We start from the raw sequence: 19,942 nt of genomic DNA on the forward strand, positions 1-19,942 counted from the left end.
ATGCTCATACCTAAGACAATCACTTGATTCAGTCCATTAAAGACAGCTTTCCTCAACTTGGAGATCTCATTCTCATGAGCCCGTATCTCCTGGAGAGACTTCGGCATGTTTTCTGGGAGTTCCTTCAGGTTGTTCTTGGACAGGTAAAGTCTTTCCAGTTTCTTCAGAGGAGCAAAAGCTAATGGGCTTATTTTGCTGATTTTGTTGTTGACAAGGATCAATGCCTGTGGAGTAATAATCAAGGAGATCTCAGATGACCACAAGGGAAATTATTTTTGTGGTGAAACATTTAAAAATTATTATTATTATTATTATTATTATTATTATTATTATCATCCTCTAGTGCCTTTTGAGGTCTTCTGATGGCAAATTTGGTGAGCTGAAGTAAATATAATGCAGCACTAAAAAAAAAAGATTATAAACTTCTGAAACAGTGAAACATAAGTCCTATAGAACAAGTGCAAGTGTTACCTCATTGCTGGGACTGCAATGCAGCTTCTGTTAGCATCCATAATTTATGTTTAAGAATAAGACAATCATTCCATTTGAAAGCTGGGAAGAACAGGACAGTCACAAAAAAATGCAATTTTTATTTGGGCATTTTTTTCCTGATTTTGTTTGTCCTAAGGATACTGTCATACCTTACCCATCATCGCACAACCCTTCTAATCAGTTTCTCCTGAACAGGAAATTCTATTACTCAATAGAGTGAAGGCACAGCCCAGCTTAATAAAAATATGCATAACTTCACCTCATTACTCTTATTCTTATAAAACAGCACTTACTAGATTTCTGACAAATAACAACCTTTTTTTTTTTTTTTCAGAGTATAAGCTATCTTTTTGGTAAGAAAAATTTTGTATGGAAGGGGAACAATCTGAAGCATCAGGCTCCAAGTTCCTGTTGGGAATCACGGACCATACGTACTTTGCCTCCCTGTTGGTGCCTAATCCAGTTCTCATAACTGTGATATCTAGACTCAGGGTAACTGTAACATTATCTCTCTATACAGCCAGGGGAGAAAGACCTCCATGAAAGCACTGTTATCTGCAACAGTGTTCTCTGCATGCCTCTGAAATTTTACATTACTTCTGAATCTCATAGATGAATGAACCGTGACACAAAAAGGGAGAAGGTCTCACTACTGTCAGGACATAACACAGTAATGGAGAGTATTTCAGATATAATAGATACTTGAATGACTCATCATTCCATCTGTTTGCTATCTGCTTATCAGATTTACAGTGCTGCATGCTTTTACAGTGGATTATGTAGAATGGGCCATTTAAACATTGATATAATATCTACTTATATTTATTAATAGGGCATCTTTTTTCACCACCTCCATTGTGCTAGCTTCAGAAACAGAAGACAAAAATTGTTGTAAATACTATAGTGAACATCAGAGCATTTTCATACACTTTCAGTATTTTCAGAATTACACTTTAGTCTGTTTCTTGGAGGCAAATGGAGTGTCTGACTTATTCCATAATCAGGTAAGTATTAAAACAGTGACAAGACTATCAGCCTCTGTGAGAGCACCTCTCCATCATGTAAACTGGAAAGACAAGTGGGCAGATAAAATGATATGTTTTTCCCCTGATGGACTCCTCTTGCAGATCACCCTGAGCAAAGCCAGCAGCGTGTACTGGACACAGTTTCACTGAGTGCACGTAAAGCTGAACATAGCTGGTTTCAATTTGGTGTGCTAGCTAGAAATAACTCACATGCAAGAGGAGGTAGAAGAGGTCACCCACAGTTCAGCAGAGTATTCCCCTAACAATAAGCCCATCCCAAAATAAATACGTTGGGCAGTGGAGGCCCTGACACCAACTCTCTTTTATTTGGGCCTGTATGATAAAATGGCACGACAACACATAGATACACATTGGGAGTGGTTTTCTGATTCATGATTACCAGAATTGTGATACAGATGTAGCTTCTTCCCATAGTGAAATTCTGCTACCTGTAGAGTATTAGGACATGGCAATCCAGTTATTTAAAGGTGGTACAGTTGGAATTATGCAGATTAGTCTCTTGCATTGTTTTTATTTCAATAATCAAATGTGCTACTGCTAATTACATTGGTCTTTATTAATTTCACCATGTATTTTTTTCGTAATCTCTAAGTCAACACTCAATGAGTTTGGGTTCATGTTATGAGTATTTGAAATTTTTATCCTGTATCTTGTTTTGTACTATGTAACCATTTGTTTCAGCTAAAAGTCTGCCTTTTTGGATTTCTTTTAAATTAAAAAAAAAGGGCAACAGTAATCACAGCTGATGACTTGGTGTCAAATATTTCGTGAGGGAAATAGGCAGGCATACATCCAGCTAGGCACTGTAAATATTCTGAGTAGTTGATTGCTATATCTCTTCAGAATGTAACTGATACCCCTGACCAAACTCAGACGTTATCTAGGTACCTAGAATTATGCTTTTCCAATGCTTTCTCCTGAATATGTTAATGTTATCCTGGGGAAATACACAGATTTTTTTATTATTCAAACACTCAAGGAGTCTCTCACTTAGAAATTATGGTATTCTATCAAAGGTATGTATAAAGCCACTAATTTCACAGTGGGAACATATGTTTGGTGGCACAAGGTGGGAAGTGAACACAAGCCAGAATTTACAGCTTTTTCTGTACCAGATTATTTTTTCCCACTTAGAGCCCTCTCTGCTAGTCCCTGCTCCCAGTATTTTAAACCTGCATTATTTTTCCATTGTTGTGCAGCTGTAAAGAAGGAAAAATAAACCCACACACTACAGTTTGTAAGAGACATTTTACTGTCTCCCAGAGCAACAACAAATGATGAGGATAACACACCAGTATAGCACCTGGCAAGCCATACCCCTGGATTCCTTTCCCACTTCACAATGCCTCTATTATATCCCTTACTTAAAGAACTAAGTTATTAGCCTTGCAGCAAGGCTGTTTACTTTCCTCAGAATGTGTCCCGCATGGTTTGCATGTAACAAAAGCTAAACCAAACCAAAATAAAATAAAATTAAAAACTCGGGGGATTTAGAGGTCAATGAAAACAGGAACTAGGGGACAAAAGGCTAGGGAAAACATCTGCAGGCAGTGTTACAGAGGAATGGATCTTAGCAAAAGCAGGCCACAGGACCAGCTATGCAGAATAAAGCCCAGATGGCATGATGGGACATTACATTCAGTGTGTTAAAGGACATGACTTTTTTGTACAGGGCAAGAAGCATTTGGAGAGAAAAATAAGGGTCATCCTGAAAGTGCTCAAGAACGCTGGAGCCCTTGGTTACAGATACCACTTAGAATGTTGCTGGTGTGAGATAATTTGTCAGAAATGGCATCCTAGAACAAAAGTCACATGAACTGATGCCCTTATTTGAAAATGAAAATCTACCTTCTTCTACACTTCCACTTTTAATGGAGGAAAAAGGATATTTCATTTAGAATAAATATGCTCCCTAAGCTCTAACTTCCTCCCCCTCCCCAAAAAATGAAGCACATCATGAATTCACAATAAAGACTGAGCAAAAAAATGCACAGCTTTCAACATGACCTGGTATGGATACAAAAAATATATGGCCTTAAGAGAAGGAAGGAAGGAAGGAAGGAAGGAAGGAAGGAAGGAAGGAAGGAAGGAAGGAAGGAAGGAAGGAAGGAAGGAAGGAAGGAAGGAAGGAAGGAAGGAAGGAAGGAAGGAAGGAAGGAAGGAAGGAAGGAAGGAAGGAAGGAAGGAAGGAAGGAAGGAAGGAAGGAAGGAAGGAAGGAAGGAAGGAAGGAAGGAAAGAAAGAGAGAAAGAAAGAGAGAAAGAAAGAGAGAAAGAAAGAGAGAAAGAAAGAAGAGAAAGAAAGAAAGAAAGAAAGAAAGAAAGAAAGAAAGAAAGAAAGAAAGAAAGAAAGAAAGAAAGAAAGAAAGAAAGAAAGAAAGAAAGAAAGAAAGAAAGAAAGAAAGAAAGAAAGAAAGAAAGAAAGAAAGAAAGAAAGAAAGAAAGAAAGAAAGAAAGAAAGAAAGAAAGAAAGAAAGAAAGAAAGAAAGAAAGAAAGAAAGAGGCAAAAATGCATCAAGTATTTATACATCAGTTTGTTAGGCTTAGATGTTTCATAGCAATTTCCCATGGATAAGAGAAAACTCAACTTCCATCCTCATTTTCCTGAGATAAAGCTTTTTTCCTTTGTCATGATACAGCATGTAAAATGCACAGTAAACATTGATTCAGTTATAACATTGCACCACTTTATCATGACCAGTAATTTAAGTAGCATTCAGAGTGGAAAAAAAAAACCAACTTTTCTCCAAAGATGACTTCTCTTTTAGTGAAACACTTCTGGTATTTCTGTAGTGAGGAGAAAAATAAAAACCACTCTATGACAGGAATAGACCCTGGCTATGTTGAAGTCAGTGGGAGTCTGGCCATTCAGCTCTCTCTGACCTGGTTTCTACATCAAATATTTATTCCCAACACAAAAAGGAGGATTCACAATTCAGGAAAATTCTGGAACCTTTGTTGGCAGGCTTCTGTCAAAATACACCCTGACAAACTGCAGAGGCAGCGTGTGGCAGCAGGTTGGAATTAGCATAGGGTTGTTCTTCTTGCGGTTACTAAAACTTCCAATTTTTGCCCTGTCTAGGGGTGGGGAATTAAATTTTCTGGTGTAATTTCATTATATGAGAATCTCAGGAGACTGTTCTGAGGTGTTTCAATCCCCATTCATCTTAACTTAGCATAGTTAGAAGTGAGAGCCTTGCCAAAACTAGAATTAAAATGGAAAATTACCAGCAAACTTTCATCAGCCATATTACATAGTTATACACCTGTTTTGTCAGCTGGGGATGGAACTCTTATCTAACATCAATTCTTTACTGATGCATGCATCCTTCAGGGTTTAAACTGAAAAGTCAATCCCTGACCCAATGGAATTTCTTTAATTTCCTGGGTTATGAATTACATTATTACATGTTTTTCATTACAGTTCTGCTAGGAACAGTTATATCTTAAGAACTTTAACCTCAGGAGCCAGGCATCTCAATAAAAATAATAATAAAATTCATCCCTTTTGTTTACCTTACATTTCAAGTTAAGTCATACATTTAACCTGAACATAGAGGGAAGACTTTCTTCAAAATTATTAAGGATGTATGTACATTTATGGAAAAAACTAAAAAACCAAACAACCCAAGAACAAAACAAACAAACAAAACCCCAAAAAAACAGAACTTGACATTTTTCTCTAATCATCCAAAGCTAGGATCAAGAGGACATAGCTAAGAAAAGCAAGGGGAAAGGGATGAGATGGAAGCAATAGAGATGAATGAATTATGAAGGAAGGAGATGTCAAGGCACTGGAGAAGCAGCCTACAAACAACAGAAGCCTGTGGAAAGCACTTTAATCATGTGCACAAGACCTTGTTGAATAATCTCACAAAGCAGAGGAGCCTGCTGCAGACCTAGTTTGCCTGGCCTTTGAGCTCTCACTGGTACCTCTCATGCAACATGACTTGCACAGATGATGAGGAAACAGGTGGTTCTGCATTTTCCTTTTTCTTTCAACCCTGTCCATGTCTACTGTGGCAAGAAATTTTGGTCATTCATTAAATTTATTACAATTGATCTGATTTTTTATTGTTCTATTCTATAAAAATTTCCCTTTTTTTATTAGCCTAGAATGCTGACTCTCTCCAGAATTTTAAGGACCTCAAATATTTGGTCCTGGCTTTTTTCCTCGCATGAAAAAATCTTTACCAATTGTACAAGAAAAATGTTTTCTGTTCATGTGGTCTGTTTTATACTTGTTTCTGTGGAAAATCTCACTGTTTCTTAAGCATAATGCAAAGGAGAGTATGAGGAAGTGAAAATTCTCTAAGGGAGTGCTGTATTTCAGAAAGATTAATTTTTGTTCCCCCCTGTGAATATTTTTTAGGAACGTAAAGCTGCACCTCAGTCCTTCCACTGATGATAATAGGAACTGGGTTCAGAGGTAGAACCTGGACAGACATATCTGTCTTTGTTTTTCCACAGTAGGATGGTGATTACTGATTCTTCTTTCTGCAATTTACTGAGATTAGGTGTTAACTTCTTTTTATGCCTGGGAAAAGGGAACTGAAGCTGCAATGAGTCATCAGACGACTGGATTATTTAATTGATATGTTTTGATCTCAGGGGGTTTTCTGTATCTCCGAAAGATCTTAGACTTTTCTTCAGGTTTGTTTTGTTTTGTTTGGGTGTTTTGGGATTTTTATTTTGTTTGTTTGTTTTAAAAAAGGATGGCATTAAATTTTCTAGTGCCATACATTATTTTTCCACTTGCTGTTACTACAAAAAGAGTTTCAGTTTCTCTGCCTGCACATTTAGTGTGGATATGGTCATAACTTTAAGTTCCAAGTTTAAATCTTTTATCTCTTAGATCTTTTCCTTCAGTTTAAACAAAGATTGGTTTAGCATTTTTGTATGTACAGCCATGGCTTTGAACAGTTCTGCTAGCTTCAATTAGGTAATGTTCCATTTGATTTCAGGCCAATAGTGCACTCATCTTCTTTCACTACACTAGCACCCTGCCAATTGAAAAATTCTTGTTGGAGAAGCATGCAGTCACTATTCTGTTGTTTGTGCTGTTCTTACAATGATCTAACACAGAGCAGTTTCTTTCACCTCTTTTTCCAGGTGCAGGCATTCTTCTGGTTTGCTTTGGCTTTGCCACACAGCCTGCAACTCCATGTGCTGTTTGTGTAGGCTCCTCCTTTACTCTGCATGAGAGATTACTCATGCAGTATTTTGGATTCTTTATTGTGTCCATGGGGTCAAAGTACTGAACTCCATCCAGAAATGTCAGTCTGCCTGGAAAATTCTTTCTGTTTCATAGAAATAGAGACTTTTTTTCCCTGGCTTTTCCAATAGATTTCCTGTCTGACTTTTTTGCCACAGGTCTAAGTCATAAGCAAGTTTTTTTATATAATAATATCAGACAGTTTTCTGAAAACGTGAAACTCGGTCCTCAGCCTGTAAAAAAGACTTCAAATTTTCCTCTGTTCTCTCAATCCCTGTGCTAAAAAACAAAACCAAAACCACACAAACAAACAATCTTTCATTTTCAAATAGAGTGAAGTCTCACTGAGTTTTAATAGTACATTAATAGTTTAGCCACGTTTCCTGGATAATTTAAAGCTATGAAAATATCAAGTGCACTGTAACTGTTGACTGGGATGTTTCTTGGCAGAAATCTATTATTTGCAGGTAAATATTCCTTTAGCTGTGTCCTCTTGTAATTGCTTGCCATATTTCCACAGCTGCAAATTTTAGCTGTGCTTGGGAAATCTACTTAGGAAAATTTTCAATACTAAGAATATTTTGGTAGGTTTTAATTTCTCTTTCATCTCCAGCACTGTGTCACTACACAGTGATGTGTAGCATAAGCAGTTACATTTGTACTGAAAGAGAAGCCATGAACAAGTTCAGGGTAAATCCTTTCTTTTCTTGCTACCTATTCTGGATTTTAGAACCAGTCAAACCTTAGGTTCAACCCAACTTGTTCATGAAAATCACTTCTAAAACTGATTAACTGATTCACTTGTGGTTGGTGACGTTTGTAAGTATTAGGAAGGTATTTTAATGGATTATTTAAAAGTAACAAACTGTGTAAGCTGCTCATTTTTCAAGAGCTATGAAAATTGGGGTTTAAGGAATTTTTCCCTTAATTGATCATTCATGCAAGCAGTTAAGTCCAATTTCCAATTTTAGATTTTGAAACAATACTACTGTTAATTTTAGTAAATCTTCTTGTTTAGTAGAGTACAAGAAAGTTTAGTAAAGTCTAAGAAATTTTTGAACATCACACTGTCAACTGTGGCATTAACCCAAGCCATGTTTCTCTGGAAATAAGATTAAAAAGCACATGCCTTTTTTATATGTACCTCACACACTCATATATCTTTAAAATAAATGAGATAATAGAGTTCTGTCAGCAACAATGCTTTTGAGTTTTACTTTCTAAAAACAATACTCCCTCTGAAAAATATTTAATTGAAAGTTGGGGAATGGGAATCGTTCCCAGATATTACACAGGAATATCCCTGCTGAGAGCAAAGATGGTGCCTAGTTACATAAATATACTGCATGACTAAATTATTTTTTTGGGGAGGAGATCATAGAATCTTAGAATGGTTTGGGTTGGAAGGGGACCTTGAGAGAATCATTACTTGTTCTTGAGTAAATCCAGGAAAATTGCAGTTTTGAAGTTACATGTTAAAATTTTTGCTAATGCATGATTTCCAGTGGTCCTTAAGCATCTCCTGGGTACTTTTGTGAGTAAGTCAAACAAATAATTTCTTCCCTGAGGTGTTACATATTCAATTCACTATTAAATTGCATCTGTTGTAAAAAAAAAAAGAAAAAGAAAAAAGGAAAACCGAAAAAAAACAAAATAAAGAAAACCCCTTACAGTTAACTTCAATGACATAAAATAAGGTCACAACAGCATAGCTCACAGCAGGATGTGTAATTGAGACCTGGACCAAATGCCAAGTGGGTAGAAGTCACTGGGAGCAGTGATTTTCATCTGCAATGCTCTGACTCATTTAATACAGTGTCATGAAGAAGGATTGCCAAAAGATTAATTTCACTGATAAGAATTTTGTCTCTTTTAGCACCTCACAGATAATCTTCACTGAAAACACAGGACTTCTTTCCAAGGTGGAAGAAAACCAAAGCAATGGGCAGGAATTACTGTGTCAAATCTGTCCTGTAGCCAAAGAAGGGAATTGAAAAAAAAATCTGGGGAACAAATTATCTCATTCTTAAAGCTAGACTGGTGAAATGTGATGTGGAAGAACATGTTTTGTTGTCCTTAGAGGTTATCTATGGAACTAGATCAACTATAGACACCTATGCTAAAATTAGATGACATGAACCTCATCATGATTCACTCATGCAGATCCCTTCACTATGGACAGTCTGGCATTCATATTTTTATTTCAAATTATCTTCTTGATGTTGCCTTTAAACAAATATTTAAGATGGAATTTGGAAGAAATTAAAAGAGGTAAAATTTTATAGGTTTTTTCCAAATATGAGTGGCTGAATGTCGATTCTTATTTTAAACAGTGATTCTTTGGGTGATGATATTGGCACCAGTTATGGATAAAAAATTGGGAGTTGGCTTCTTGTTTGTGAAAGAAATGGAATAGAATAGAATAGAATAGAATAGAATAGAATAGAATAGAATAGAATAGAATAGAATAGAATAGAATTAAAATAGGCTGTGAAGAGCCAGGCAAGAAAAGCCAAATAAGATATTGTTTATAATAATAAAGGATCAAATGGAGGAATACACAGAATAAAATGAGTTTTTGAAAGCCTAGAAAGTAATTTTTTCAGATGTATGCCTGAATTAGGATATTACTTTCAAAGAGAGAAAATAGCCTTTTTCTGCTCTGTAAAGAAAAATATTTCAACAAAATTTAGGCAGAAGTATGAGATGTGTATTTAAAAATCTTGATAAAAACTATAGACAGGGAGGAGGACCTCAGACAGAGAAAAAAAAATAGAAACAGAGAGGAAGGTAGCTGTCTGATGGAAACTTGGAAAAGAAGAGGTGAACCAGAAAAAAAAATAGTCACAGAAACCAGGAAGGAAAATATTTCAGCAAAGAGGAAACCAGACAGAAGTGTTAGAAGAGACTGGCAGGTAAAGGATGAGGATGAAGCTTTGCAGGGAGAAGGTTATTGCAAAAACATAATTTCATTGTAGTCCAGGGGGCAGAAGAGTAATTTGGAAAGATTCTTGAACCAAAATTAGTACAGAATGTCTGCTGACAAACGTGGCACATAGAAATCTCTGTGAGCTCAGAGGTAGGAGGGGAAAGAGTGCAGTAAGTGAGTGAGGTGGCAGGGCTGAGATGGAAATTACCAAGTAACTGTGCCAAAGAGACTGAGAACATAAATAAATATGTGAGGGGAGCTATGATGGGAGATCAGGGGACTGAATGGACAGGAGACAGGCATGAAGAGCTGAAAAGAGCTGAGAATCTTCTGCAGTTGGGCAAGAAAGCTTGCAGGAGAGAAATGGGGATAGAAATAAATAGGCTGGGCTGGTGGAGGAAGATCACAAATTATTTAATCAGTTTTTGATAAAAAATGCATTGCCAGGCCAAAGTCACATTTTCTGCCGATTTTTGTTGGTAAATACCAGTTCATTTTTACACTTACATGGAGATTCTTCAGGTTCTTGAAATCTCCTTCTTTAATTTCAGTGATTTTGTTGTTCTGTAAGTCCAACAGGGTTGTGTCTGGGGGAAGGTCTTTTGGCACCTTTTCCAGACCTAGTGACAGTGAAAAGAACAATTAACTTTGGAAGAAACTTTAAATAAGGGACAGTGCCTTTCTTAGTAGCATTTTTCTTTCAGTAAACACCATTTATAGAACTAATTTCCTGAAGCAGCTTATGAAGACTTATTTGAAAGTGTTTCTGTCTCCAGCCAGTCAAAGAGTTTTATTTTGCTAAGTTGAACCAACATTTATTTATTCACATTTCCATTATGCCTTTTCTGAGAAAATATCTGAGGTATGGCTTGAAGCAAAGGATTTAGTTTAGGGAAATAATTTCTAACATGTTTTATTCCACTGAACTGTGTGAATAAAAAATAGAACAGGGATATAGTATTTGGACAGAGATATAGTATTTATTATTTTCACTGGGTGTTAGCTTTTGTAGACAGAGAACATTTCCTGCTTTTAAAAGGTACTAGGCTTTTTGAAGCAAGTATGATAGTTAATTATAATAATTTCCAGAAAAAATACATTTTGTTTGACAGAAACTGAGTAAATTGCAGTAAAGTCCACCTTAAAAAAAACCCCAAACTACCAATCCACCTCCCCCCTTTTCTTTGAACTGAAACTATGTCCAAGTTTTCTGGAGAACAAATCTCTTGGTTTCACTACAACTGCCAAAAGAACATCAGACAGTTTAAATTAAAGACTCTCTTTGGGACTATTTTCTGAATAGCTGATATGTAAGTCTGATGAAGTCATGGAAATGAAATTATTTAGTGTTAAATAACACTTGCTTTACCCAGCTTTCCTTTCATACTGTGACTTGGAATAAAACAAATCTTTTACAGTCATTCTGATTTACCACAAAATTAAAATGTTCTTTCCTAACTAGCTTTTTTTTTTTTTAGCAGAATGTGAAATGGTAAATGAATAGTTGGTAGTAAAAATTTTTTAGACACTAATAAAGTCTCTATATGGGCATGTATCAGAAGTGGATGTCTCTGGGTAAAATTGTCTTTTTACCAGTAAAGGTTTTAACTAGTATTCCTGAAGCTATATTTGAACTCTTCTGGGAAAGATCTCTCTGCAAGTATTTCCAGTGTCTCCCCAGAACGATGGTGAACTGCAAAATATTCTTCTCAGAGGAAAGATATATACATATATATGTTATTTTTTAAACCTGCATACTAATCCCAAGCATGGCATTGCAAACACAGTGGGATATGCTTCCTGGAGAAAAGCTGCTTTGCCCACCATGGCTGTTGAGATTCCATGCCTGGAGATACTCCAAAGCTGTCTGGATACAGCCCCAAGCAACCCTCTAAGCAGGGGAGTGGCCTAGATGGTCTCAAGAGCTGATGCCCAAATTCAACAATCCTGTGACTCTGTGATACTTATTGCTCATCAAAAATTTGTTCTCACACACAGAATGTTGGTTTCTCTGTCAAAATCTTGCTGCGTATAGCAAAACTCCTTCTCTTTCAATCCTTTCTTAGAATAGATGTGTGTATATGTAAAGAGAAAAGTAAAGAGAAAAGTTTGGTGACATAAAAAATATTAAAATATTTGGATCAGATTTTTATTAAAACTGAGTGCAATAAAAATTTATCTGAGTTTTAATTACAAGAGATTTCAAAGGTTTTAAAAAGCAGAATAATGTGGCCTGGGATGAACTAGTTAAAGCTTCATAAACTGACATCAGCCAAAACTCAAATCCCATCCTGTTTACCTTAATGATGGTCAGTGCACAAATATTTGATACAGATTAAGATTGTTCATATTACTAAAATAACTTTTACTCATTTAGGCATGGACTTTGTTCTTACTTCAACAGTTGCAAAACCTTCATTACTTCCAGAAGGGTAGTACTAGAGTTCCAAATATATAAGAATATGATACTGTATAATTTGCCTGTTGGTTGTCTTTGGACAGTTTCTGTCTTCAGTGAACAGGACTGATGTCAGCAAGTATAAAATTCTTTCCCAAAAACTCTGCTTTTTCAAGACCATAATTTTGTTATAACTTCCTACAGTCTAGCAACTTTTCTAGCATTCTTCAAATATTAAAAAAAAAAAAAAAAAAAAAAACCAACCTGAAGGGTTTAATTGTTTATATTCAAAGACTCAAAGTAGCATTAGTATGTTCTGGTTGTCAGCACGTTTGTGTTGGTAGGCTGGTACCTCTAATAAGGGTTATGGCAGACAATAGGGTGCAAGAGCTATGCAGCCATGCTTTATGGGATGTCCTTGGAACACACTTTGTAAGAGTACTTGGTGAACACTTGGCTTGCCACTGAAGGGATAATTTCCCAGAGACTAAACTTCACCCACATCTTCCAGCTGTAATTTTCAGTTTACAAAAGCTGTAGTGTTATTCATTAATATGGTAGAACTGATAATTTCTCAGAGCAATAAAGTTAGACTTTCAATGTTTCATATTATAAAGATAAGACAAATTTGATAATCAGAATTCCATTTCTGAAAATTATTTATGACATCATTTTCCTGTCTTGTATTAGAAACTAGAAGGATGTACAATACAATAATAGCTCTGCATGCAGAGTATAATTGCCATCCCTTGAAGAGTTGAGCTTTTTTTTTACCTAAGCCACATATATTGTAATGCATTTCCTGAAGCTGTTTTTTAAAATGTTTTCAAAACCAGCTATAGACATTATATTTCTTTTTTTTTTTTAATTGACTTGTGTGGGCTTTGAAGAGCAAAGTGTAGATGAGTACAGGGTGCATACCAGCTGCTGTGGAGATCTTGCATTATCAGTGAAAGCAATTGAAGACATCCTCCAGCTGAAACGTACATCATCTAAAGCTCTTCAGTGGAGGAAGAGTCTATAAATGTGTGAACCTGGACACTGACCTGCAAAATCAGCATTTAAATAATTCAGGACTAAACTGCATTTGAGGTGTAAACCAGACCCACATCTACCTTGTCTTGTGCTTCAGCCTGCAGTTCCAGATCCCTGTACAAGCTGATGAACCTCCAGAGAGATCCATGTGGGAGGAGCATTGGTGTCGTGCAAACTCATCCCTGTGCTGCAGGCTCCCAGCCTGGAGAGCAAAGCTTCAAACCTTTCTGGCCAACAGCAGCCAGTTCAGATGAATGGGGGAGCCTGAACTGATGTGACAGTGTGGCAGAGTTTAAATCAAATGGAGAAAATTGTAATCCCACTGGAAGTTCAGATGGCTCCTGGGATAGAATTATCATGTCCCAGAGAGATTTTTTTGGTTCTTCTGTCTGGGAGACAGAAGTTTAGAGGGGAATTGTGGGCTGTCCTTACTACTCATTTCTGAGAGACTCAGGAGATACCCATGTACTTCTGAAGCCATGTTGTATGGTGCAATCACACACCCACCTACTGATAACTTCTGGTGAAATTTATGTAATGCCAACCAAAAGGAAAACTGGTGTCAGAAAATATCAATTGAGTTTCCTCTCCATCATTTTAAGAACAGTATACTCAGATTCCAGCTCTTAGCTGTGATGTTTTCATACATTAATACTTGCTTCTTGAAAAGCCATATGAAAATCTCTCATAGCCCTCTGAGCTTTTATGTCAATAATCACTGCTACACAGTTGGGTATTTAACTCCCCAGAAGAATTTCAGGCTTCTAGTTCCTAAAATTAACTTATAACTTATTAAAAATTTAGATCCATCTGCCTTTCTAATGTTAAATTGAAAATACATATATACATATATCTATGTATTTTATACATATTTTATACATATGAAATACATATATCTTCTTTTAAATTTTGGCTGAATAAAATTAAAGTTGATAAATAAATTTTTTAAAAATAAATTTATTCACAAACAAGAGGAAATGGTACAGCTCCAGCCTTCCAAAATTCTTGTTTATACTGAGATTAAGAGCTTAAAGCTTCTGGAAAGAAAAGATGTTTAATTAACCAGTTCATGTATTTTAGTCAAAATACCCTTTTGATTTGCACTAAAATATTTCTTGGGAGAAATCATTACTTCCTTATAGAAGCTTAACAGCCATCAGTTCCTGTAGCCCAGCTCAGATCTCTAATATCCCTTATGAATTTTTATAAGCAGAAACTTCCTACTGTTCTGCATTGTCAACCTGGAGCAAGCAATTTTCCCACCAGTATACATTTACTTGTGTAAAAATGTATGCACATGAAAACACATGAAGAACAGAATAAGCCACAGAGCTACAAAATGGCAAAAAATTGTGTAAGGAAGTTTGAGTATTTCCTTTTCTTAGGATAAGATGAGCTTTTATTATTCATGACAGAAGTTTTCCTAACTTTTTTGTATACTTCCTTGTTACACAACAGATTTCTGAGATAACATGCAACATCAAAATTTATTCAATAAAATCCAGAATAATTGGATTGTTAACCATTTTCTTTCTCACACAAGAAAGATTCATCCACAGTCACCTTTGGTGGGGAGATGTTACATGGACCAGGAATCCCTGCTTAGGGGGAGGTTGGAGAAGGTAACTTTGCAGAAATCAAGCTTGTCTCTGTGGGATCTCATCCTTGTGAGGTGTAGCCTTTTGTCATCATTTCTTAAGCAAATGGCAGTGTCTGGCTGCTCAGCTGTGATAGCCTCACCTCCTGGAGAGGATAGAAGGCTGGTGGGTCTGGAGATATTATGAGATGGGAAATTAGGCAGAGAAGGGCCAAGACTGGTATAATTCACTCCTTGTTTGGCCCCTGAGAAAGAATCAATCAGTGACTAACCCTCTTCTGTGTAGCACTGCACCAGCCCAGCTAGCACATGCTGCTCTTTAGCCAGCCAAACAGGTGTGGGAGATGCAGCAGGAATTTGGGAATAGTGTGAGGATGTTATGGGTTTTGGTGTACACAGCAGGCTTTATTATTTCTGCAGCTGAAGGAATAACCTGCTCAGCTACAGGAGCTGAGATCAAGTGGCCATGGAATCTTTCAAACCACAAAGGAGAAGGGAGAATTTTGAGCCCTCCTGGCTGTGCAGAGGTTTCAGTTCACTGTTCCAGCTTCTCGGCAGTGAGAGCCACAAGTTAGGCTGTGTCTTGGCATGGAGCCACATTTCTGCTGAAGCCATACGACTGTGCGAAAAAGGAATGCAAGATTTATGGGGCCAGCGAGGGAGACCAAGCAAGCAGAAGTCTGAGTCTGCAGCCCAGAGATGAGGACGCTTTCCTGACAATTGCATCTTTCCCACACTGAGACCACAAAGCCTAAGTCACAAATATGTGAACAGTGACAGTGATAAACAACTTTTACAATTTTGTGGTTTGATTTTTTTTGCTGTCTTTAGGGTATTTTGGTAGATTTTTCCTTCACCTATCCATTTCACAAGCAGCAGGGATGGGGCTTATTCCTCTGAATAAACCTTTGCTTTCCCAGCTGGAGAGCACGGGCCAAAAGGCAGAGAGACATCTGAAGGCTCTAGCTCAGATACATGTGTTACTACATTGCAACACTTACGATTATTATCACAGGGGCCATAAAATGGGGCTCGTTTCAAGGCTCTCTCAGTTTCCGCAAGCAGCTGCTGCCAGCTGAGGAATTTGGACTGAGCTCTGTGTAATTCCCAGCCATGATCATCAGTGGCTGCTCTCCCAGTGGAGGCAGCCTCTCCAGCAGCTGCCTGGGCTGTCTGTGCTCTCTGCTGCCTGCTCTCCCTGCTCCGAGCCCAGCTCTGCTGCATCCCACTGACGGGCAGTAATCCTCCCAGAGGTGAACGACCTCAGCCATGCCCTGAGTGGACTCTGGGGCAAACGAGGCAAAAGGCAAGTTTACAGGGTCAGGATACTTAGTCACGGAAAAATAACTGGATCCAAGGACTGCTTTCTGGAAGGATGGCAAGGAACTGCCTTGAATGCTTTGACTTAGAAAAGTTTACTGATACTTTCTCAGGCAATGTGCTACAGTATTTACTGGAAATTTGTTCTCTATTGTGTGGGATTTGCAAATAGGAGTAATTTCATTATTTGCATCCATGAAATAAGAAACAATTGTCTTTTTCTACAGACAAGTATCCATGGCCTCCTTCTCTCTCCCACTTTCAAACTAAAAGCTTCTTCTCCACTTTCTCCACTCTTGCTAATAAATTAGATATAAAAACCACTCTGGAATGAATAAGGTTCTTAAAATATATCTTCTTGAGGATGATTCACAACCATCTTTTAGATACTTTTCCTGTTCGGCAGTCTGAAAGTCTCATAAGATCCATTTTAGGGCTATTTTTATCACAGATTATTGGTTTTGTATATGGCTGACCCTTCCCGTAGGAAAGAACAAGAAAACAAACTCCATTCCCTGCTGAGATGGCCCCTCACAAGGGTAGACCTACTGACCTATTACTACATGGAGTATTTTTCCCCCCAAATACTTATAACTTTGCTTCCCAAAACAGAGTGAGAAACACAGAAAAATGGAAATTAATTCACACACACTGAGATCGAATGCATAGTTCTCCACTATGATAGTACTAATAATGATAAAAGCCCTAGCAAAGGTATAAAAGTGAATGCATGGCTTTCTCTGCTCTTTTCCACCTCCACCCACTCTGAGTAGTGAACACATATTTCAAAGCATAACGAACATTGCAAAGCACAGCTGTTATGAATTATTTTTCAGTGCTAGTCACATTTTTGGTACAGATAGAGTTATTCTCCTGGCTCCAAAAGTTAATACCTAAGAGTAATGATACATTTTTGAAGCTAAAATTCATGTAACTTCTACTTCTGACTTTTAATTACAATGGTCTCAAATGTATATGCCTTCTAAAGAACACTAGCATTTTAGATAGGCAGAAAAATATTCTGAATAATCTTTATACTTCAGGGATTAAGACATTAAGTGAAATAAAAATCAAGTATTATGAGTTTTCTAGTTAACTCCTAGAATCATCAGCTTTACATTTCCCACTGCTGTGGTTGCAGACATAAAACATCCCATCAGAGAGCAGCAAGTGACCCCTGTGATTCATGCAATCTGCCAGCACCATGTGTGTAATGGCTTTACTCAAAGTGGATGCAAGGCAGATGTGCTATCTACCAGTGCTCACACAGTAAGGTGAAACATTTATTCCTTCAGCAGACATAAGAGAGCACTTCAGTGACTCAGAAAAGTGAGCATTATATAGCAAATTATGTTTTGAATGACCCTTTGGAGTAATGCAATTCGATGTTTACCTCTGCTGCAGTTTAAGTTAGCAACAGGCAACAGATTACAATTTGAGGATAGTTCCCTCAATTTTTACTTTGGGATTTACCAGAATTGGCTCTAACAAAATGTCATAAAGAATCATTTGGGGGACGTCTTCTCTGGTTTCAAGTGAACTTACCCCTTCCTGTTCTGACCACATGGTCATTACACAGCCCTAGTTTATAACCTGAGGGCAGAGACATGTTCCTAGTTATTTCAGGTACTTCTAAACATAACACAGCCATTTTTCATAAATGTTTTAGAATTGTTGTCATGCAGTCATAAAATGGAAGTAGCTGCTGTGGTCATGTCTGGACACAGTGAATAACAAACAAATTTTGGAAGAGAATTCCCTGACTGAATCAGGAAATCTACAGACCTGCTAATTCCTTCTTTCTACTAGAGGGTGTTTTATATACCCTTTGTAACTCTTAGGCATATATGCTTTGTCACTCCTTTTATTTTGTCAGACATTTAGTGATAGAGCTTCCCCAGGTCTTCTGCAACTCTACCAGTCATCTCCAGCCCAGAAGATGTAAACTCTACCACAGAGTGAAAGAATAAAGAAGAGAAAGTAAATTTTATCCCCTAATCCTGAAAATGTTACAGAGATGGTATGGGATTCTCTCTTGGATGCTCCCTCACATGAGTATGCATGCAGAGTACATAAATTCTTTAAATACTGCTTTTCCCGTTTTTCAACTCCTATTGACTGCATATGAGGTTTGCAGTAGAGTTGCCTACATAACAAATGGAATTTTACTAAAATCAGGGTCATTTGTAGAGAGCTGTTTGAATCTCGTTATTGGCTCCATAAGCTGAAAACTGCAACACAAATATATATTTTTTTTCCTCCCAAAAAACCCATGGTCCTTGGTTTTGAGATCCCTGTGTTTTGGTGTTTATTTTTTCCACCTCTGTCTTTGCAGAGAAGCCCAACAGCAAGTTCTACTCTTTTATTCAGCCTGGAGAAGAGGAGGCTGAGGGGAGACCTCATTGCAATTTACAACTTCCCCATGATAGGAAGAGGAGGGGCAGGCACTGATCTCTTCTCTGTGGTGATCAGTGACAGGACCCAAGGGAACGGCCTGAAGTTGAGTTCGGGGAAGTTTAGATTGGATATTTAAAAAAGGTTCTTCACACAGAAGGTGTTTGGGCACTGGCACAGGCTCCACAGGGAAGGGGTCACAGCACCAGCCTGGCAGAGCTCAAGAATAACTTGGCAACACTCTCAGGCACATGGTGTGAATCTTGGGGCTATTGTCTGCAGGGCCAGGAGCTGGATTTTGATTATCCTGATGAGTCCCTTCCAACTCAGAATATTCTGTGATTCTGTGATTATCTAGCTACTTTGCTTTCATAATGTAAAGGACAGCAGTGCTCTGTGTAAGCATATTAAATACAATACAGCCAAAGAGACATAAAATTCCAGCATTTATCAATATTTTTTTTGTCAGGGCAGATATGGAAAAGAGGATGAATAAATTTTAAAAAATGACAATATAGTTTGAAGAATATAGTTTTTCATTTGAACTTTAGGAAAAGAATAAAATATATTCAGAAAAATATTTCATTTTCCTGTAAACTGATTACCTTCTTTTGGACCACTTCCTTTTGATCAAAGATTCAGGGCATGTGTAAAGCAAATTATAGACCACCTAGTCCAAATTTGATAAGGCTGGGACAATCCAATTTGGGTTTGAAACTGGTGTTTTGAAAATCTGCTTAAAATTAGATTTATGAAATACCATGGTAACTGGACTGTGTGAACAGAGTTTTTCTGGAGGGCTGGGTGCTGATACCAGAAGTTTCTGGCTGTTATCATTGGTTATCTTTCACACAGGATCTGATTTCCTAGATCTCCTCCCTGTTGCTATAGGTTCTCAGTGAACACTGGGAAGGAGCTTTTGGACTCTTTATCTCTTCTATGGCTGAGAACCCTCCACAATTAAATACTTGAGGCTTTTTGTTGTGAAAACACAGGGTATTTTTAAAATAGCTATATCCCTTACCAAGTAACACTCCCTACAAATGTGTTAAGAACATGCACACCTGTTAGTCCATAACAGTAGGTCATGTAAGGAATGGTTATTCAGCATGTTTTAAACATTATAATCACCTATAATCACTTTTAATTTACTCATATATTATTAGCTATCTATTAGCTATTTATTATTGCGTTGGGAGATTTTAGAAATGAACAATTGTGACAGAGCAAGCCAGAAAACAGTCACTTCCTATATCACTTAGACTTGGCAGTCTGCATTTCCATTCCTGCCACCAGGACTTCATAAATGGCATTTCCAAGTCTGAAGCAAGTAAACAAATCTAAAAAAACCTAGACCAAAAAAGAAAACATACAAAGATGCTCACTTTTACCTTGGAGTAAACAGTAAATAAAGAAGGGATGTACTTAGAGAGGCTTAATTTTCATCTAGGATCCTGCTTATCAGCTGAAACTGGAACATCAGTAATTCAGGTGGTGGCGTAAGAAGGCCTGTCTTTT

General features: G+C 37.3%; 1 protein-coding gene across 1 annotated transcript in view; it reads right to left on the bottom strand.

Annotated features, from left to right (window-relative positions):
• Positions 1–19,942, bottom strand: part of DCN (decorin) — a 38,315-nt gene that overhangs the window by 8,829 nt on the left and 9,544 nt on the right. Inside the window, exons 3-4 of the mRNA XM_036401434.2 lie at positions 10,188–10,300; positions 11–224 (exon numbers count right to left, since the gene is read on the bottom strand). Coding sequence (XP_036257327.1) covers positions 11–224; positions 10,188–10,300 — 327 coding nt within the window. The remainder of the gene's footprint in view (positions 1–10; positions 225–10,187; positions 10,301–19,942) is intronic.

The sequence above is a fragment of the Molothrus ater genome, chromosome 5 (assembly GCF_012460135.2).
Source record: "Molothrus ater isolate BHLD 08-10-18 breed brown headed cowbird chromosome 5, BPBGC_Mater_1.1, whole genome shotgun sequence".
NCBI lineage: Eukaryota > Metazoa > Chordata > Aves > Passeriformes > Icteridae > Molothrus > Molothrus ater.